Raw genomic sequence first — 22,184 nt, forward strand, 5'->3', positions numbered from 1 at the left:
CGTCTTAGTGATTTAATAGAATCATTGTCTGAGGTTGTGTGGACCCCTTTGAAGCAGACTACATATTGATTTTGAACCATCAAAAATGGTTTATGTTGGGCACCATTCACTTGCATTAGATGGAATGTTTTCCTCCAAAACCTTAATTTCTCTTTGGCTGAGGAAAGAAAGTCATAAGCTGCTGTTCAGCCAAAACAAACTTTGTTGCACCATTTTCCTGTTATCACTGTAAAGCTGCATTGAAACAATCTGTATTGTAAAAAGCGCTATATAAATAAAGTAGTGCTGTCAGTTAAACGCGTTATTAACGGCGTTAACGCAAACCTATTTTAACGGCGTCAATTTTTTTATCGCGAGATTAACGTTCTTTTTGGTCTAACAAACTTTGTAGTTTTTTCACATGCTGTTGCAACAACTAGTAACGTTAGAAAAACTACAACACCACTCCGGATGTAGCTAGACCGGAAACAAAACATCAGGCACGCTGCGGCTGCCCACACTTGTTTGGGCCATTAAAAGAGTAGACGTGGATGGCAAGCGTGAGATGCCGAAATGAGAAACGTATTAAGCCATGGTTTAACTCAGGGGTCTTCAACTAAAAGTGCTTGTCTTGAGCGCTGCTTTCTGCTCTGATGGTGCGTAGCCTACACACCAGACGCGAATGAAGCGTTTTGCGCGAGTGATTTAAGTCAATGCAAAGACGCAAATAGACATTCTGCGGCGCGGATTAAGCGGTGTGCATGTCGCGTCATTCGCGTCCGGTGTGAGCGCACCATCAGTCTCTTCTTCACTGCATGCTTGACCGCGCGTCTGGGTCTGAACGTAGTAACAGTGAGCATTGCAACGTTAACTGTTTCATTATGTCAAAAGGCTTCGCGGTCCGGATGGACGCATCTCGCGGTCCGGATTCGGACCGGAGTTCACTAGTTGGCGACCCCTGGTTTAACTGCACTATAGGCGGAGTCCTAGTTTACCTTGCATGTGCACTTTGTAATTTTATTTTGTATCACCCTGTTTTGATCCCTTAGAAAGGGCTGTTGAAGGGGCTGTTTGTGCAACAAAGTATTTGTTTCACCCTTTTATTGATGGGCAGTGTTACATTGTGTGAGATTATTTGCTCCAAGTGAGAATGTTGGTGTGAAATCGAACACTAAAGTATGCCAATGTTGTTTTCAATAAAACAAACATTTGAACAAAGCAAGCCGATCCACTTTTCTATGTTGATAAGAGCATTAAAATAAGAAAAAATAATGGGACAAAAAGAAATCAAGGGACATTTAGAATAAATAAAAATGTGCGATTAATTGTGATTAATTGTGAGTTAACTATGACATTAATGCGATTAATCGCGATTAAATATTTTAATCGTTTGACAGCACTAAAATAAAGGTGATTTGATACATCTTGGATGGCTTTGGGGTGAGTAAATAATCAGGACATTTTTATTTTTGAGTTTGAATTTAGTTGGTGGGCAACTGTAAATAAATCTGTAAGTAGGTTCTAATTATTCAATCAAACTACTTGCACACAGCATTTATTTGGTTTGAGGTGTGGGCGATCTGGATCGTGATTCAGGTTCAGGTTCAACTCATTGACAGATGACTGCCCACCTGTTTTCTGATATGGTACAACCATGCTTACTGTGGGCTGCTGTGTTTGTTTTATTCCTGACATAACTGGATTTTGCTTTAACTTGCCAGTTCATGTATGAATTCTCCTGAAAGGTTGGCAATCATGCAAGTATATCCTGTCAAATACCACGTAACCCTTTATATTGGCTAGCATTTAAGGCAATTGCTGCATATTTATGCTAAGGGACACTGTGTTTAATTCAATGACTCTAATTATTAATTCATTGAATTGGCAGAATATAATTTTCTGACACAATGCCTACTGGTGGTGCTGCATACTTTTATCAATTATATAAAAGGTGTTTTAACCCATAATCCTTTTCCCCAGACTATCTGTGGTTGAAGGCCTGTAGCATTTTTTTTCTTCATTTTACAGTATCATGGAAAAAAAAACAAGAAAAAACATAAAAGTTTAAACAGGTTAAAAAAAATTATAATTCTAATGGTGGTCTAGGCCTAGGGACCCTCAGAACGATTGTAGAAAATGTACAAAGACTTTACAAAATGTATTTCGTAGGACTGTCACAAGATATTAATTAAATATGTTTAACACAAGATTTAACACTGAAAATGTTATGAGATTAATCATAATTATTTTATTCTATTGTCAACCCTAGTTTTAAACAGTAATAAATAATAACTAAATCTGATTTTTTAATTTTCATAAGGTTTTCTTGTGTAATTCCAAACCCATTTGATCTTCTTTTCTTCTGTGGAACACAAAAGGAATTATTTTGGAATGTCCGGGAAGCTCTTTTTCTTTCAATACAAATTAATGGGGACAGGGGCTCCAAAAATGGCAAAAAAAAGGCACAATAAAAACTGATATAGCCCTTTTACTGAACATTTTTTTTAAATGAAATATCTAAACATCCTTATAACAAAATAATACATTTACCAGAGATGAAAAACGGCATACTAAAACTTTCACATTTATACTCAAACTAGAAAAAAGAAAATCTGCCAGTGCAATGAGATAAGATAATTTTGAATGTTTCAAAAAGTTTTATCTAGATGTGTTCTGAAGTCATATGAGAGATTTGGAACAGACTGAAATTTGAAATGAAATGAGCACACCAAGACATCATGTCAGGTTTGATGTCAATCACTAGAAGACTATGGAGCACAAGACATAAGAGTGGATGATTTAAATATCTCCTTCTGTTTTCTACAAAAGTAAGTCATTTGTGTTTGGAACAGCATGAGTAAATGGTTCATTTTTGGTAAATTCATAAAATGCAAACCAGGATGTACTGGTCTATACTGTATCTGATCAGGGTCAGTACAACTAAAGCATTCTGAGCTACAGTAATTCTAAAATGTGTGTTGGTTCATCTCACTCACCGCTCTTCTTCAGAGGATAGCACTGTTTCAGGTCCTGACACGTGCGGGCAGGATATTGGCGAGTACCATCAGGGCTGCGCATGCTGTCCAACTGACTTCCCAGACTCTTAAGAGACAAGTGAACCTCACTGTCGACCCGAACCGCATCAGATCCGTTATTGGGTCTTGCTTCATCCTCGTTGAACTCTGGCGGTGGATGTGGGGGTTCTTCTGGCTCAGATTCGCCATCATGGTCGAAGTTTGTACCAAAAAGGTCATCTACAGCAGCTGTTGGAGGGCCAGGAGCACCTGGGGGTCCAGGTGGGCCGGGATCTCCAGGCGGTCCCTACCGACAGATGGGTGAATACTGTTTATGCTGAACATTAGTGTTTAAACATCTAATCACATTAGCAGCATCTGGTAATTAACCATGATTATGAACCACTAAGTACAAAAAGTATCCGTTTATGAGTCATTAAAGCTACACTGTGTAACTTTTTTAGTTTATTCTTAGCTAAAAACACTTAGTTTTTTCAAAAATATATGTGCTCATTAATGTATATTTACTTCTTTCAAGTAATAAAGTATTCTCGTAAGTTTATAATATGCCATTGAAAATACATACGGGTAAGGGGTTCGAATGCGGGTCGCCATGTTGCCCCTCCATCTTGAAAGTACATTAGCCAAAGAGGGACATACCCGTAAATTCAAACTTTGCCTTTCGCGTTTTAACACTTGATGGCACCGTGTCGAATGTGGACGAGGTCGAACTGGAAGCCATGTTAATCTTGGACTAAATCGGCTACCGTAGGAGTTAAAACGAAATTGAGAAGAACAGAAACTAATATTCACTGGATGGTCATATACCTTTTCACCGATAGATGGGGGAAAATATCACATAGTGTAGCTTTAAGGATTGAACATTTGCCAAAAGAGACAAGAACAAACACTTTGTATAAATTATAGATTTGACATCCGAGACAGTGATTGGATTTTCCCCATAACCTCTCTAATCCAGATAACAACAGCAAACTTCCTTAGGCTGGTTTAAGCAGCTTTTGTATCAGCAGGAAGATCTCATCTCATAATAAACATAAAACACATCATACACATGATCTCATGCCTCACCTCTGGTCCAAAATCTCCAGTGGCACCTCGAGATCCGGGAGCCCCCACTGCTCCAAGTGGACCGTCATCTCCTTCTTTTCCTGGTGGTCCAACAGGGCCAGGGGGTCCCTAACATCGACATGTTTAATATTAAATTCTGTTCAACATGCACATGTATTGCTGGTGCTTTGTGAAATCAATGTTGAGTGACAGTTCAATCTGTTGCTCACTCTTTGTCCAGTTGGTCCAATGATTCCTATAGCTCCATCATCCCCTGTAGCACCCTGGAGGAAATGATTGACAGATGATTATCAAGAGGTGGATATTGTATTGTGTGACAGGTGACATATTGTCAATTATACGTACTGATGCTCCAGGTAGCCCATGAAGTCCAGTGAAGCCACGATGGCCCTTCTGACCTCTCTCACCCGCTTCTCCTTTGTCACCTTTGTCTCCCATCGGTCCTTGTGGTCCCTAAGGTTAATTAGAAGACATTTTGACTGTGGGTTGTAGAGGTGCGTTCACACCATGTGGTAATTATGAGATTTCAACTTGTAAAAAGCGTTCATGTCCTCGTAGAGCTCGTAATTTCAACTTGCAAGATGGGAATTTTCAGAGAGCTCTTACTTGTACCACGTGACCACTGTACCACCTGAAGATTCATGTATGCATTGATAGTGTTGCCATAGAAAGCAAAACGGTAGGCTTGTTCGACTTCATGCAGCGATGCGCAGACTGATCGGCGGCTGACTTGAAGCAGTGCATGCCGGTTAGAAGTTTTGTCCGACTTGAGGCAGCGCCGTCACGTGACTGTGACATATTCACAGCCAGCTGGTGCATTTTGTGCAGCTTCTCCAGTGTTTATTCCAAAACCTTCTGTTCCACTAATGCTCACAAATCAGTTTTTTATAACGGTAAAACCTCTTTTCATGTAGTCGCGATGTTTCAAAATAAAACGGATAAAAAAAGGTAGACCCCACTTCATTGATAGTGTAGGCTTATATGTTGAGCTATTCTTGTACAAACAGATGCTATTAAGCAGTAGCCTACATAAAGTATTGAATGAAAATGTCTTCTGAAATATCTGTGTATTTGACAAATATTGCATTTATTTCACTTAAATCATCTGTGATAAAGTATGCAAACACAGCGCGAGTGTCACTACAGGAAGCAGAAAGTGTGCACGCGGCTACTCTAGCCGATCGGTTGCATCCAGCTGATGTCGAACACACCATACATATTTCCTGGTTCTTGTCATGTGGCATCCTTGCCCTTATGTGATCATGTCATGTGCTTCCCTAGTTTCATGTGTCTTGTTCTGATTGGTTCCCTTCTCTATGTGTCATGTTCTCATTGGTTGATTTAGTCATGTGGGTTCTGGGTTCATTTCTGTCATTGGTTCATTGCCTGAATCCAAAATCGCCCCCTTTACCCTTAAATAGAGCACTATTTGAGAGGACAGCCATTTGTAGTGGTGTCCGAAACCATAGTGGACATTATTGAGTGCACTCATTCTATCCCACATTGCACCGCAATAACGAGTGTACAGCTGATGTACACACAACGGCTGTCCGAATTCACTCACTTGTTTTCATTCACTCCTTCAAATGAACTCTATTAGTAGACTAAAGTAGTGAATAGTGATTGAGGGTTGGGGGCGATTTCGGATTCAGCCATTGTCTTGATTGTTCACAGGTGTGTCTTGTTAGTCATTAGTCTCTGTGTATTTAAGCCCTTAAATTTGCTATGTGTCTTTGTCTAGTATTGTTCCCTGTAAACTGCTGTTGTTCAGGTCAAGTCCGTTCAGGTCAAGTCCGTTCAGGTCAAGTCCGTTCAGGTCAAGTCTGTTCGTCATTGTTTGTTTTGTAAATAAACTGCAATTGGATTCTTCAACTACACTCGCCTTCAGTGGAATCGTTTACAAATATATGAATACATTAATAATAATATTAATAAATCAAATTAATCAAGCTTTCTAAAAAAATGGAATCAAGAAATAATATTTTTTTTCCCCCTCAAAAACTATTGTTTCTGTTTATTAAAAAAGCAGATTTATGATGCTACTGAAGCTGTGTACCAATATGTGAATATGCAGACTTACTTTTTTCCCTCTTGTTCCTGACGAACCATCAGGACCAGGTGGGCCTCTTCCACCCTGTCAGCAAAATCAACAAATAAAACAGCATATCTATATAAAAGACTACACGATTAAAGAAATGGTTTCATTACATTATGCAAGGATAATTTCTTTAAATAATGTCAGTCTACATGCTTTTAATACAAATAAATGGGTTTTTGACTACTATGTACTTGCATCAAAAAATAAGTACAATGTACTTATTCTGTTCCCAGGCTTGGTGGTGTGGTTAGGTTCAAGGGTTAAGAGGAAAGGGACGGGTTAACTGTGTGATTTATATGAATGACAGCTGTAATTACATGCAGGTCTTTCTTAAATATAAGTACAATGTAAAAACCTGTATGTTCATAATAAGTGCATCAAATTATTAATTTAAATGTTAGTACATAGTAGTTTAAGAAATCTAATAAAAAGTGGGACCAATAAATGTATTAAACATCAATCTACTGTGAAGTATCAGCAATGGATACAGGAAACAGACCTGATCTCCTCTCTGTCCTGGTCCTCCAGGAGTTCCGACAGGTCCTGTGCTTCCTGGGGTTCCCTGGCCACCTGCAAGACCCTCTGGTCCTGGCTGTCCTCTGTCACCCTGAGAGAAATTTAACACAATTTAAATTTGGCCATATTTGGTTACAAAAATTGTAAAATAGACCATATCAAATGATGAATGGGTTCCTACTCTGGCTCCAATGATGCCATCAGCTCCTTGAATTCCATCAGCTCCAGCCAAACCCTAATTTAAGAAGGAAATCATCAAGATAATGTTTTTTATATATGTAACCAATCATCTCCACTGTGTTCTTCACACTAACATCTCATACCTCTGGACCGGCATCTCCTCTGGGTCCGGCTGCTCCTGGCAAACCAACAGATCCAGCACCACCTTTAGTTCCCTGGGGACCTTGGGTGCCAGCTTTTCCAGGTTGACCCTTGAAAAATCCAAATAGATAGTAGATGAGGTGTCAAAGATGTTGTCTTTTGGAATCCATGCAATGATTATCTTTGACCAATTTAAAAAACAACCAACCAGAGGCTGGGAAATGTAATTATAAAAAGACAAATTTTAATATATATAATTGAATGACAAGAGGATAGAAGTGTTGACTTACTCCAGGTCCAGGAAGGCCAGCCATACCACGCTCTCCTCTCATTCCAGGAAGACCCACAAGTCCCCCCTGTCCTGGAGTTCCGCCAGGGCCTGGTGGCCCATCTGGGCCCTAAGAAAAAGAAGGATACGAGTTGGAATACAGTATTAACTCTTTCCACATCATTGACAGAATGTTCCGTGATTTATGAGACAATGATTCCCGCCATTGACGGAAATTTCTGGCAATCCATGTTCCCTTTCAAAAGCTACACTCAATGCTGCATAAGCTTATGCAAATGGGAAATGTCTTTGACATAACCAGCTGTGAAAATAGTGTGAAAACACATCAATGAAATTGACCCGGAGGTATTTATAGCCTCAGCCGGTGACGTCATAGGCGCACCTGCTGCACGAGGCTATAAATAGATGAGCTTCAGCTGGAGCAAACCAGGTCGTTTTGTTTTCAGACCAACTCTGTGTTATGGTGTGTTACAAAGTCTCTGAAAAAAAAAAAAACTCTCTCTCTCTTTCAAGACTCAACTTGAGATCTTTGTTAGGAGTTAGTTTTCAACATGGCAGTGTGCAGATTTTTCTCTCTCTTTCTCATCTCTGTTACAAAGAAACATTAGTGGAAAGAGTTCTAGTTAAATCTAATCAGTTGGAAACGAGTCAGCAGAGTAAAACGCTGTATATCCATGTTCTCTTTCAAATAGAACTGGATGTGCACGTTTATTGCTGTGTGTGTTTGGGGAAGAGCATGCGGTCGCTGCATTGAGTCAGACGAGTGCGAGCATTGCAAGCCTTTACAGTTAGAATGCTTTATGCTCGTCTGGGCTACTTTCAGTCCGCACCAGTTTTTGGAGCTCTCGAATGGGTTTGTTGACGAGCAAGAGACGGGTCCGTCCCTTTCGCTTGCTCGCTCACCAAATGCATGTTTCCCCGCGTGATCCCGAAGCGCGCTCCGGCGTTTCTTCGGCTCGCGCGGGGAATGATGATGAATCTCTGGGGTCCGCGGACCTCGAGCAGCCGCCTGCGATCGTTCCTCACATGATGGTGAATCCATACGAGGAATTTATCGAGGTGGTTGTTCGCGTGGTGGCCAGGGCAGTTTGTCTGGTACCGTGAATGAGAGATCCCCGAACGCAGTGAGCTTGAGGTTTCTGTCTAGAAAGCATTTACTTCACGTGTTTTTGTACCCTTGACTTCGACATTTTCGACTATCATGGGTGCGAAATCCCGTGAATATGTGAGAATACCCCAGGTGGGAGACGCTCACAAGCTATCTCTCCTGGGTCTGCATTTTCATTAAAGAGACATACCTCCCCACAAAGCCATGTAGAAAATAAACGTCGGCTGTCATGGGCAAAGCTTATATATATATGAATTATATATAGTATATTATTTTATATGGAATATATATATATATATAATATATTATTTTATATGGAATATATATTGTATATGATTTATATAAGAATAATAAATATAAAGGGACAGGCTGGTGCTGCGCTGCACACTATGGCTGTCTTGCAGGCAAATCAGGCTGACCTTCTGAAGGATTTGAGTGGTTAATTTGGTGACTCAGTTAACTCTGTAGTGGCCAGATTTAAAGGAGTGGAAGAAACATGAAGTGTTCACTCAGTTTCTTCCTCAATGCACTCAAGGGGAGGGGCTATCAGCTACACAACTTCTCTTCAGTCCTTCAAGATTTAGGGGGGTAATAAGCAGAGTGTGGCGAGTCGCGCTCTCCCTCGTAAAGACTGGAGACCGGCTCGTCATCCTCAACAACCTCCCAGGGCAGACCTCGTGACTGTCATCAATATAAGAAGTCCGGTGGTCTGGTGCCCAGTCTGCCCCCACGGGACAGGGCGTGTCAAACATTTGCTCGCCCCACCCCGTTATCCTCAAAACTACTCCATCCCCGCCGCCTCTGGTGATTCGGGGGGGCAGTGGTTTCCAGTAAAATGTTAGACGTTCAGTGTTTAAATCCTGCTATCATCCAGGACATAGAACGTCTAACATCCCCTCAACAGGAAGTGTTAAAATTGTCACTCTCAGAGTCTCAGGCAGCGTGTGAACTTCTGCCAGGAGTTTCTGCATGGGTGTTAAGCACGGTAAAAATTAGTAAACTAATTTATTTGTCATCCTCCTTGTTTGAACGGCGTAGTCCGCTCCACTTCCGTGAAGGCGGAGTTGGCGTTCGTACTGTCACAAGTGACAGCAGTTACTTCCTGGTCCCCAGTAGGGTGGGGGGGGGGGGTGTCCAATCTCAGATCTTCGAGTCTTAAACCGTGAAGCAGTTAAAGTACTCAAGGTCAAGATGTTACAGTGAAGGCAGTCGTGTCGCATATTCAACATTGTGATTGGATTCGGCACGATTGATCCAAAGGACGCATGTATTCGCATATAAAGTCTGCCACAACACAGGAAGTTCCTGAGGTTCGCTCTTGGGGGCAAAAGCTTACCAATTTTGGGTCTTCCATTTGGCTAGCCTTGTAACCGCACGTATACAAAATGTATGGATGTATTATCGGCTCCATTGGGATTCCGGGGCATTCAAATTTTGAATTACAGAGGCGATTGCTAAAATTAGCACAATCACATGAGATGGTGCTTCAACACAGTGTGTTGGCTCATCTAGTTTCTCTAGGGTTGAGACTCAACACCAAGAAAAGTGTTCTTTCTCCTGCCCAGAGAACGACTTATCTAGGGTTTGTTCGGTTTTTGGTCACAAGGTGGGCACAATGGTTTCCCGCTTGAATCAAGACCATTCAGTATTCCCTGAGCAAAGTCAGGCTAGACCAAGATCTTACTGATCATCAGCACCAGAGTGTTAGGTCTAATGGCATCAGCATCCACGGGTTTCCCTTTGGGGTTGTTGCACATAAGACTGTTTCAGTTATGGCTCAAAGCCAGAGGACTTAGGGCCAATCCTCAGGCAAATAAAGTGGCGCGCCATGTGGCTTCGTACACTAACTATGTGGTTCAGACCCCGGTTTTTGCTTTGGGTCCCACTCTAGGCGTACCTTGTCGTCGCAAGTTGCTAACGACGGACGCTTCCCTGACGGGCTGGGGTGCGGCCTTAAGTGGTCGTCCAGCCCAACGGGAATGGGAGGGTCATCAACTCAGTTGGCACATCAACTGCCTCGAGTTGACGGCTGTATTTCTGGCCCTGAAATACTTTCTCCCCCAATTGAGGGGCTGTCATGTCCTAGTGCGGGTGGACATTACAGCTAAATATCTCATATATAATCACCAGGGGGGTCTGTGCTCACGTTATCAGAATAGCGAGACAGATTTTTCTCTGGGCTCAGAACAAGTTCCTGTCACTCGAGCAGTGTACATTCAAGGGCGGTTGAATGTGGGAGCAGATTTACTGTCCAGACAGAGTTACAGATGGGGGGGTGGAAACTCCACCCAGAAGTAGTCAAGCAGATCTGGATCAGATTTTACAGAGCTGACCACAGGGAGTGGACCTCTTCGCCTCTTCTCAGAAAGCGCAATGTCCCTGCTTCTCTCTGTCACCCAGCCCCGCTGGGTCTGGATGTGATGGTTCATACATGGCCCAAAATGCATCTGTATGCCTCTCTTTCCAGTCGCTCTGCTCCTGGGAGTTCTAGCCGGGGTTCGCCAACAAGGGTCTTGCTTCTTATCGATAGCGCTGCGTTGGTCAAACAGGGTTTGGTTCTCGGAGATAGTGTCTCTCCTCAACGGCTCGCCTTGGGCGATTCCGGCGAGGAGGGACCTTCTGTCTCAGGCAGAGGGCACGATATTCCATTCCAGGCCCGACCTGTGGAACCTTCATGTTTGGCCCCTGAAGGGCACCAACTGAGGGACACGGGACTTTCGCCTGCAGTTATTGAGACCATCCTAAGTGCTAGAGCTTCCTCCACTCGGAAAGTTTATGCTAATAAATGGGGTGTCTTTGAAAGGTGGTGTACGACACAATGTAGATTCAGTCAACTGCCAGGTAACTTCAGTTCTGGATTTTCTGCAAGAAAAGTTGTCATCAGGCACCTGTCCCTCCACTCTCAGGGTTCATGTGGCCGCTCTTTCGGCTTGCCACGCCTTGGTGGATGGGGTGCCGCTCGGGAGACATCCTCTACTCAATGCTTCATTCGTGGGGTAGGCGGTTGAGGCCACCTGTTAGAACCAAGATCCCTTCATGGGACTTAGCTTTAGTCCTCGAGGGTCTGGTTGAGACCCCCTTTGAAACATTAGCTTGCCCCTCCACTCTCAGGGTTTATGTGGCCGCTCTTTTGGCTTGCCATGCCCTGGTAGATGGGGTGCCGCTTGGGAGGCATCTTCTGCCTGCTCACTTTGTTGTGCCAGGCAGTTGTGGCCTCCATTAAGAGCCAAGATCCCTTCATGGGACTTAGTTTTAGCCCTCGAGGGTCTGGTTGAGACCCCCTTTGAACCTCTAGAATCAGCGTCTGACGAACTTCTGACTCTAAAGATGGTTTTTCTTATGGCTATAACTTCTCTGAAAAGAATTGGGGACATGCAGGCTCTGTCAATATCGCCATCCTGCTTAGACTTTGCCCCAGGTTTGGTGAAAGTGATTTTGCATCCCCACCCTGACTACCTGCCTAAGGTTCCTTTGTCGACTGTACATCCTGTCACTCTTGAAACCTTCTGCCCTCTGCCGTTCAAAACGCCGGATCAGGAGAAACTTCATAGACTGTGTCCAGTCCATGCTCTTCAGGCCTACGTCCACCGCACTAGCCAGTGGCGTAAGTCAGAGCAACTGTTTGTTTGCCATGGGGGCCGTAACAGAGGTTCTGCCACCATCAAACAATGTCACATTGGGTCAGGGATGCTACTGCTCTTGCCTATGAGGTGCGCGGTCAAGCTTCACCTATAGGATTAAGGGCTCACTCCACAAGGGGAGTCGCCTCTTCTACTGCGTTAGCAAGGGGTGCTCCCTTACAAAGTGTTTGTGATGCGGCAGGTTGGTCCTCTCCGCACACATTCTTAAGACTTTATAGCTTGGATGCTCATGCCACTCTGGGCTCTCATGTCCTTGAGTCGACATCACAGGCTAATGCCTGAGGCTTCTTGCGTTCTTGTGCACACCTACACAACCGTAAGGGGTCCAGGCACCATCAAGCACGGCGGCGTGGGTATTCTCGTTCCCATTTGCATAAGCTTATGCAGCATTGAGTGTAGCTTTTGAAAGGGAACACTTGGGGTTACTTGACTGTAACCCTGTTCCCTGATAAAGCGGAACGAGATGCTGCATTGCTAGGCCGTGCTGATGATGCTTCAGGACTGGTCTTTAAACAAAGAAGATCTGGTTTGCTCCAGCTGAAGCTCATCTATTTATAGCCTCGTGCAGCAGGTGCGCCTATGACGTCACCGGCCGAGGCTATAAATACCTCCGGGTCAATTTCATTGTCGTGTTTTCACACTATTTTCACAGCTGGTTATGTCAAAGACATTTCCCATTTGCATAAGCTTATGCAGCATCTCGTTCCGCTTTATCAGGGAACAGGGTTACAGTCAAGTAACCCCAAGTGTTTTCACTGTTATACGGCTATGACAGATCTAATGAAAGAGTACAGAATCTCTGGATCAAAACAGACAAAAATGGAGCAGAAACAAGTGATAAAAGCATTGCTTATGCATGTTGTAGTCTTTGGGGGGGGGGGGGGGGATCAAATTTTCTCAGCTTTTAGTTCAAAATGTTGCTTTTTTATGAAACTTAACATTCAAATGTTGATATAAAAAGAATACATGAAGCTATTTTTGTTGTTGTTGTTGTTTTGTTTAAAAGCAGAGGCTCCATTCTTTCTTTTGATATATTGCATGTTCAGATATTCATACAAAAAATATTCTGGGGGCTATGAAACTTTTGGTGAAATGAACAAAAACGCTGGCGGTGTCTGGCAACTATTTAAAACAATTCTGGCGGGGAAAGACTTAAAGTGATTTCATTCTAATTCTGTAGTACTGAACACATGAGGGCTTTTCACACTTAAAATAGTTAACCCTGGGTCACTCTAAACCCTGTGTAAACGGAATCCTGGTTATCTTGCTTCATGGGGATAACATTTTAATCATAAGCTGACGTTTCACACTGTACATTCCTAAACCTTAGGTTAACATCCTTACTTGCATATTTCCAGTGTCAGTGTACCTGGATGAACGCTGCACATGACCTGTTTACATAAAGGCTCATTGGGCATCCTCATAATATATTGTGCTGACTATCAAGTTTATCCTGAATGGACTTTTCAGACTAAAAAGGTAAGAATGAAACTCCAATCTTCACCCCAATTTGTGCCTTCAAATGCTGACACTACTATTTATACAGCGCACTGTGTTTCTGTGTCCAAATTACGTGACTATGAGGCACATGATTGGCTGTCTGTTGCTAAACATCTAGTCTTAACTTTCTAACACTGCATCATTTCACTTCACTGTACACGTTTGGCACCACAATGTGGGGTTAACACCAAGAAAGCAGGGTTTTATAACCCTGGGTAAAAAAAAACGGCGCTAACCCTGCTTCTAAATTACAATTGTGAAACATTCATTGTTTACCCAGGTTTAAAAGCAGAGATAAACAATGATAACCTGGAGTTAAGTGCAGTGTGAAAAGCGCTATATATTTTCAGTTTTATATAGTGAAAAGGAATCACATACTGGCAGTCCGTCCTCTCCCGGTTCTCCTTTGTCTCCAGAGTTACCGGCAGGTCCAGGGTTTCCACGCTCCCCCTGGCGGCCAGGACCTCCAGGTTCTCCCGAAAGCCCAGATGGGCCCTCTTTACCTGGGCCTCCGATAGGACCAGGCTCACCAACTGGACCCTGAGAAATATATCAGTGTAAGCAGATAAGAATCCAAATGTGACATGAGAAGCCAAGTGTCGTAATTTATTGGTCAAAAAGAATCAAACACTATTTGAAGGTCTGGCTGTTAAGCACTGCTTTGTTGGTTAAATCCGTATTAGGAAATCACTCACAGCAGAGCCTGCCGGGCCGACCCCTCCTGGGGATCCTGGGAAACCACTGGGACCCTTTTAGCAAAAGGAGAAAACCAAAGAGGATTTCACAAAGATTCCACAAAAGAGAGAAAGAAAATCAACAAGAGCATTCAGCAAGTAAAAAGGCATTTCTAAGTTGATAAACAGTGATTTTGATACCATGATTTTTGTAACTTACAGCTGCTCCTTGAGTACCTCTGCCACCTTTGAGGCCTGTAATCCCAGCCACTCCCTAAAAGAAGTACTATATTTATACATGCTGTTTTTCTTAGTAGATCAACTCATATTTATGTATATACAGCACAGTCTTCAAACTTTTGAACAGTAGTGTGTGTATATATATATATATATATAGCTCACCTGTGGTCCAGGTTTTCCTGCCATTCCTCGAGGCCCTGGAGACCCTGCCTCTCCCTTCGCACCTTCCTCTCCAGTGTCACCTTTAACTCCAGGCTGACCATCAGGACCCTAGCACAGAAACATAACCATGTTTACAGCTTATGGCATATTATATATATCAAAGAAATATGTTTTATGATGGGTGCATGGACTTACAGGAGGCCCAGCAAACCCAACAGGACCAGTAGGACCTGGTTCACCAGGTGATCCCTGAAACACAATACATCAATAAAATTGTGAATCACATGAGTAAAGAACTTCAGCAATCATCAGTTTTCTCCTTGTAAACAGTTCTACTCACAGCCATTGCTCTGGAGCCTGGAGATCCAGCAGGGCCTCTTGGGCCTTGTTCCCCCTGTAATTGAACAATCAGTTGTGAGTACATCTAAGTAGCAACAGCTGTAAAATGTACAATGCACTAATAAACAGAAGAAACTTCAAAGTCTCAGGGCCCTATCATACAATGTGACGTTTTTACTCGTTTCTGCCTAACGCAGTTATCAAATTTTATGTCCAGCGCCCACTTTGTTTAAATAGCAAATGCACTCGCGCCCATATGTTCGCCCATGGGCGTGCTGCCTATGAAAACGAGGTGTGTTCAGGCCCATCGTAGACGTGTTGCTATTTTGAGGCAACTGAAAACGACTGCACTATTTTTTTTTTTTTTTTTGTTATTTAAAGGGTGTGTTAGTAATATGTGCCTATTGGCGGGTGCACAATGCGCTTACACTCTGCTTATTACACACAGGGACTCGCATCAGAACACAAACATGGCAAATATATTAAAAATAAAAGGTTTTAAAATGTAAAAGTTATTATTTTGTACATAAAGATAAAAATGCCTACATTTTATAATGGATAGTAGTCATTGCATATATCAGAATTACCTATTTGCAGTAATGAAATTGGCTAATTATTTGATCAATCGTGGCAATAAACTGACTCGTCAGGTTGAGGAGGGTGTCTATATTCCACCATGTAAATAGAAATCTGCCATGGTGCAAGCGCAACTGGCTTTTAAAGGGAATGGGAATGAGAACACACCCACGACTCATTAAGAGACTAGGTACAACCCTTTTAGACCATGCGCCTGGTGCATCGACTATTTTTTCCGTCATTAAACTAGCAAAAGTGGATTCGGACACACTCTAAGTGCACCCATGTGCTTCAGACCATGCGCTTAGATTGTTAAAATAGGGCCCTCAGAGTCCATTTTTTTTTTTTTAAATCAAACCTTCTCCCCAGATGGGCCGCCTGGTCCAATAGGTCCAACAGGTCCGGGTAATCCCTACAGACATAAATTATATTTTATTTAGTGTCTTTGTAACCCCTGTTGTGTTAAAAAATGGGTCAGAAATGTGAAATATGAATATTCCGAATTATTGATTGTTATGTTGAATTTTTTCCAGTAAATTATGGATAAATTATGGCTCACTCACTCGAGCTCCATCATTGCCAGCTGCCCCTTCTGCCCCTCTGTCACCCCCTGCGCCCTGAAAAAACAGATAAAGAGTATTAAAACACAAGGTTTTGAGCAAATCGAAAAGAAAAATATAGAGAACTCTGTATTAATATGTTACAGATGTGGTTTCCTTCGCTACTGAACAACGCCACACAGATAATGTTTCACAGATAATATTAGAGAATATTAACTTCCTGCCGAAGGATATTAGCGAGTCATCCAGTATATGTCAGCCGTCATCCCTCACAGAGCCTAAACCACCAAGGCATTTAATATATGCAATATTGTTGCACAGATTGCAAAATTACATGAAAGTAAAATATATACTGCATTTGTTATGCATGTGCAAATGTTTAACATGTGCCAAAGCCTTTGATTTAGCAAACCCGTTTTCTCTTATCTCTCAGAACCACACTCACACTTTCTCCTTTAGGCCCGGCTGGTCCAGTTATCCCTCTCTCTCCTGGCATGCCCTGTAGGCCTGATGGTCCTGGTTCTCCTACAGTTCCAGCTGGACCTGGTTTACCCTGCACAGCCATCGTTGTTGTCATGTTGAACATGTTGAATTCTATCATCTTTTAGGAACTAAATGGATGCATTGAGCCATGCAGCATTCTTGATTATTATTACTGAGTATAAATCTGACTCTAACCTTGGGACCATCAGGTCCAGGGGTTCCTAGGCTTCCTTTGGTTCCTGGTAACCCATTAGGTCCTGGATCACCTCTCTCCCCAGGGGTTCCACGTTCACCCTACAAAAACGACAGATAAAAATACTGGGATATTGCTTATGTGCACCAATAAATGCTGTGTTTTGATACACTGCAGTGCAAGTACAATAGGCTCACCCTTGGACCAGTCTGCCCTGCACCACCAGCCTCTCCATGGATACCCTGAGGGGGGAAAAAATCAAAGCCATAGAGTTCTTTAATAATTCCCATTCTCAGTCAGCTTGTGTTCTTCTTGTCTAGCAGAAATGACAGCACAAAGAAATGATCAACCCACCTCTTCACCTGGTTTTCCTGACTCTCCTGGTGGGCCTGGGGGTCCAGGCAAACCCTATAAATTTAGCATAATTAATTATAGATTTAGCTCTAACAGGGACAAGTTTACTTACAGATATATGAAATATTAAATTTAAAAAAGATGTTTAAAGGGTCTTACACAGTTTATACCAAAAACTATTTGTGTGAAAGAGACAGCACAAAGTTTGACAGACTTTCCCACATTTTAGCCACATTTTGTGTGTTCTACATCTTTGAATGACTCATTCAACAATATTTCTGAACACCAAATAAATAAGTCCTTATTAATGTGGGCAGAAATCCTAGAATTCAGAAATCCCTGGTTTAGCTTGATTTTGATAAATTGTCTTTTGGGACTAGGGAGGCAGTTTTGAGTTTTAAACGTTGCAGTTTGCAGCTTGAAAAGGAACATTTCTCATGATATTACCCCTTTAAGAGCTTTTGAACATCGAACATTCAAAGTCATCTCTGATTGAATGCAGAACCAAAGAAAAAAGAACATACTTGGAAGCCAGTTAGTCCAGGAGGTCCCTGTTCGCCTCTCTTCCCCGCTATTCCCTGAAAATAAACAATTTATATAATATCAATATACCCAGTCATATGCTATGAGCTCCACTTCTTAATATTTTACCACAACAGAATTATTACTTCAATAATTCTGTCAACAAATCAAAATACAAATTATTTACATAATACAACATAGTAGGTACATAGTAATACATAGTAAATAGCCATAAATGTGCCATAAATAACTAATTGGAAGACTCACAAGAGGTCCTGGAGTTCCCGCTGGGCCTTCTTCTCCATCTTTCCCATTAGGTCCCTGCAGGAATCATTACCATCATGTCAAATCATAATGATTGACTTGACTTTTAAATCACTATGCTACACAATACCAGCACTGATGGTCTTTACACAAGAAGGCTTTATACAAAAAAGATTATGACATTTATAATAGCTTGTCGTGAAACGTTACAGCATGTTTTAAGCTTGCTATGGCAATGTTGCACCATAATTGTAAGCCAGGACTCACTCTTTGTCCTGAAGCTCCTGATGATCCTATCTCTCCAGCTTTCCCTGGATCACCCTGCAAATTCAGAGAAACTCATTTCATAACAGGAAAACAAGTTTTCAAAGGGGAAAAACATCACGTGAAAATGTATAACAAAACTTGGAGCATAAGTAATTATTCTAAAAGTCATTATCATTGACTCTCTCTTCATTTTAGTACACATTTTAACATGTTTACTACAATATTAATGGGTAATTTGTCCATTAGAGGCATGTTTGTCTACTGAAATGTCTTCAAATAATGCTTCATCTATATTACATTTATTACATCCTGGAATAAAGATCAGATCAGTATCCTTCATCATCCTTCAAGTGGCTTTTAATGTAATGTCTAATAGCACAGTGTTTTGACACCGTGTATGAAGGCACTTGTATGTGATGGAAATTACTTCTTTTTTTTTTACTTTTAGAGAAAAAGCTGAATAACCTTGGACTTAAAGTACTAACCCATCAAGTTTTCTAGCAAATAATTATCTTTAAAAATAATAATAATAATAATGACAGAAGTATTGGAGACAGTGATTCTTTTGTGTTAAAAATAGCTACAAACTGTACACATACAGTAAATACCAAATGAGTTTAATATATATATATATATATTTCTTAGCAAATGTGAGTTTAACACAACACTTTTATGTTAAAATGTCAAAAAAATACACACAAAAAAAGGTACAAAAGCTGTCACTGGGGTGGTACCTTTTCAAAAGGTACACTTTTGTTCCTAGGTACTAAGGTGGGTTATATTGTTGACAGTGTTTTTAAAATCAGTAAATCAAGGGGACAGAAAAGTCCCCCTACTAGAAGATTCACCCTTATGTACTTTTTGCTCAGAAGGTGTAATGAGATTAATTTTAATATACAAAATGAGACATGTCAGTAACATTAAGAATATAATCTTATGGCTTTTTATATAAATATATTAGAGAATTACACTGAAGCCTTTAGGTCCAGGTAGACCCATGGGTCCTGCTGCACCTCTGGTTCCCGTAGACCCAGCTGAACCTGGATTCCCATCATCTCCTGGTCCTCCCTAAGGAAAAAGGGCACCACTCTTCATCAAAAGACATGACAAAACTCACAAAAGTGTTCTTTTAAATACATAGTTGAGCTATGAGCTGTTCAGCCATAACAATAGGCTAATTCCGGAAGGATGTGGTATTGTTTACATGTGTGTAGTTTTGAAAATTCTTCCTCAAAGTTTGTATGTTTTTGTTTGATCAGTTGCTTTAAGATAGCAAGGTATTTTAGGTAAAAAGTGCATATATTACCTGTGGCCCTAACTTCCCCTCTGCACCTTGCATTCCCAGAACGCCCGTTAAACCCTAAAGAGACATGACATAATATGTGAACACCTTAAATGAAGTGGACTCAATACCATCAGAGATCCTTATTTTGCAAATTAAGAGTTTAAGTACTCTATTTAATTACATAGCATACAGGGTGTGATACATAATGTCACATAATATATAAAATAAATATACTATATACCAAATATATAAATATACAGAACATATCTATTTTACCAACCCTTGCTCCCGGAATTCCTGTTTCCCCAGATCGGCCAGGGTCTCCCGAGGAACCCTTAGGCCCTGAAGAGCCTGAGACACCACGTTCACCCTGTGCACCCTGGCAGGATTAGAAAGATAATATAACATAGGTATGGCATGATATTACATTGAGAAAACAAATGAGTGGTGATGATGTTGCTGGCATTGTTATCAGCCTTTGAAAACTTATTGGCTGACCACTATTTAGTATGTTTCTAACCTTTTGACCAGGCAAACCATCAGCTCCTGGAAAGCCACGGTTACCTGGAGCTCCCTTGAAAAAAAATAAAACATTATTATTGTAAAGAACAAACATGTAATGCAGTCACTAAAATAATCTCTTTGGATATGTAGATTTGCATGTTGGTCGTTGACAATAATGGAATGGCACTAACTCTTTCTCCAGCTGGACCCGACGCTCCAGTGGCCCCTGCGTCTCCTCTTGGACCTCTCTTTCCTTCTTCTCCCATCGGTCCCATTTCTCCTTGAAGTCCAGATGTTCCCTACAACAAAAAAATATACAATTTCATCTATATCACTGGATGAATGCTCTGATGACATTATTTCAAACAATTATGAGCAATAACAACAGTGATGCATCCAAATAAATTGTATTACTACAAGGCACTGTCCTGAATGCTGTTAATACTTACAGGCTCTCCTTTAATTCCAGTTTCTCCTTTAAACCCAGGGGAACCTGAATCCCCCTATGAGGTACATGAAATATATGAATGTGCATAATATGAGTGATCAATGTATACATATAAACACAGGAAAAAATGATTGCCACCATGGTGGTCATAATATTGCTATTTGCATTGTGTCATTACCAGTTGGCCCTTGGCTCCTGGAAGTCCAGTTGAGCCTTGAGGTCCAGGTGGACCAGGCTGTCCAATCAGTCCAACAGGGCCCTGCACACCTGGGATCCCCTATGATGAACAGATGATGATATTGCAAAACTGTCTGTTGCACAACTGCTGGTTCAGCATTATGGGAGGCCGTTTTGACTTTTATTAATTCCCAGGATATGAATTTGTTCATATAGTTATTTCACTAGTTAAATGCTAATTCTTGATATCAGGAACTAGATTTCTACTAGTAACAATGGCAAATTTTTTATATAAACAATTGAATTTCAACTAGTAAAAACCACAGTTCTTGATATCTGTAATTGTATTTTCACTAGTGAAATGTCACCATAGGCTGCCATTCAAATTCAATTGTTGATATCAAGAATTTATTTCTTACTAGTTGAAATTCCATTTTATACATCAGGAATACAATTCTCACTAGTAAAAACCTTTATTTTTTATATCAATAATTATGTCGTTACTAGTGTAAATGTATATTCTTGTCTATCAACAATTACATTGTTACTAGTAAGAAAGCCATTTTAGATAGCTGAAATTATATTGATATCAGAAATACATTTTCAGATATTAGAAATAACAAATTTAACATGTTAATATACATTTATAGATATCAAGAATTAACATTTCGACTAGTGAAAAGGAATTATTGATATCAAGAATTTATATTTTTACTAGTAACAAAGTAATCAAAAGAAATTAAGAAATTAATTCTTGATACCAGCAATTGAATTTGAATGGCAGCCTATGGTGACATTTCACTAGTGAAAATACAATTAAAGATATCAAGAATTGTAGTTTTTTCCTTGTTGAAATGTAATTATTGATATCAAGAATTCAATTTCTGCGAGTGATGACATCATTGTTGATATCAAGAATTAACATTTTACTAGTGGAAATGTTATTCTTGATATCAAAAATGTTCATTGTTACAAGAAATATAATTCCTGATGTCAAAAATAAGCATTTTAACTAGTGAAAATTGAATTGTTGATATCAAGAATTCATATCCTGTGAATGATTAAAAATCAAAATGGCTTGACATAACAGCATGATATAAGTGCTGGAGTTCAAATCCCTCATCCTAAAAATGATCAATAATTATAGCAATGCTTGCCTTAGCAATGTTATTCTGCATTAATAAGCACACAATTTGATAAATAGTTCATTAAGTGGTGTTCTTTCATGAGTGTTTAAGGAGCTTACTGATGGTCCTTTAAGTCCAGGAGTACCATCTGTTCCTGCTGGTCCCTAGAAACGACATCAACGTTATGGAAATAATTGAATACACAAATCATTATAAAGTGGAATTTAAGACAGGCGAGACCGTACTTGGTTGCCCTGTGGTCCTGATGAGCCTTGCCGGCCTGATTCCCCCCTTGGGCCTTGGGGTCCACTGGTTCCTCGTGGGCCTGTGGCTCCTGCCTGACCCTGTATAATATTTTAAAAGAATATGTTTCATTACTCATGTTTTTTTTATACCTGCCATAAACAATGTAAATGTAAATTTTGAAGGTGCAGCAGATCAAATGTTCTAACTA

General features: G+C 40.9%; 1 protein-coding gene across 1 annotated transcript in view; it reads right to left on the bottom strand.

The window, feature by feature from the left end:
- The window catches only part of col5a2b (collagen, type V, alpha 2b), a 45,230-nt gene that overhangs the window by 4,895 nt on the left and 18,151 nt on the right, over positions 1-22,184 (bottom strand). Inside the window, exons 18-50 of the mRNA XM_079839942.1 lie at positions 21,976-22,074; positions 21,850-21,894; positions 20,605-20,703; positions 20,428-20,481; positions 20,170-20,277; positions 19,995-20,048; positions 19,755-19,853; positions 19,496-19,549; positions 19,159-19,257; positions 18,190-18,243; positions 17,926-17,979; positions 17,661-17,714; positions 17,137-17,190; positions 16,980-17,024; positions 16,785-16,883; positions 16,552-16,659; positions 16,110-16,163; positions 15,905-15,958; positions 14,972-15,025; positions 14,827-14,880; positions 14,632-14,739; positions 14,450-14,503; positions 14,251-14,304; positions 13,934-14,095; positions 7,308-7,415; positions 7,020-7,127; positions 6,878-6,931; positions 6,680-6,787; positions 6,163-6,216; positions 4,428-4,535; positions 4,292-4,345; positions 4,083-4,190; positions 2,976-3,300 (exon numbers count right to left, since the gene is read on the bottom strand). Coding sequence (XP_079696068.1) covers positions 2,976-3,300; positions 4,083-4,190; positions 4,292-4,345; positions 4,428-4,535; positions 6,163-6,216; positions 6,680-6,787; positions 6,878-6,931; positions 7,020-7,127; positions 7,308-7,415; positions 13,934-14,095; positions 14,251-14,304; positions 14,450-14,503; positions 14,632-14,739; positions 14,827-14,880; positions 14,972-15,025; positions 15,905-15,958; positions 16,110-16,163; positions 16,552-16,659; positions 16,785-16,883; positions 16,980-17,024; positions 17,137-17,190; positions 17,661-17,714; positions 17,926-17,979; positions 18,190-18,243; positions 19,159-19,257; positions 19,496-19,549; positions 19,755-19,853; positions 19,995-20,048; positions 20,170-20,277; positions 20,428-20,481; positions 20,605-20,703; positions 21,850-21,894; positions 21,976-22,074 — 2,800 coding nt within the window. The remainder of the gene's footprint in view (positions 1-2,975; positions 3,301-4,082; positions 4,191-4,291; positions 4,346-4,427; positions 4,536-6,162; positions 6,217-6,679; positions 6,788-6,877; positions 6,932-7,019; positions 7,128-7,307; positions 7,416-13,933; positions 14,096-14,250; positions 14,305-14,449; positions 14,504-14,631; positions 14,740-14,826; positions 14,881-14,971; positions 15,026-15,904; positions 15,959-16,109; positions 16,164-16,551; positions 16,660-16,784; positions 16,884-16,979; positions 17,025-17,136; positions 17,191-17,660; positions 17,715-17,925; positions 17,980-18,189; positions 18,244-19,158; positions 19,258-19,495; positions 19,550-19,754; positions 19,854-19,994; positions 20,049-20,169; positions 20,278-20,427; positions 20,482-20,604; positions 20,704-21,849; positions 21,895-21,975; positions 22,075-22,184) is intronic.

This window comes from Gobio gobio (assembly GCF_949357685.1).
Source record: "Gobio gobio genome assembly, chromosome: 17".
Classification (NCBI taxonomy): domain Eukaryota; kingdom Metazoa; phylum Chordata; class Actinopteri; order Cypriniformes; family Gobionidae; genus Gobio; species Gobio gobio.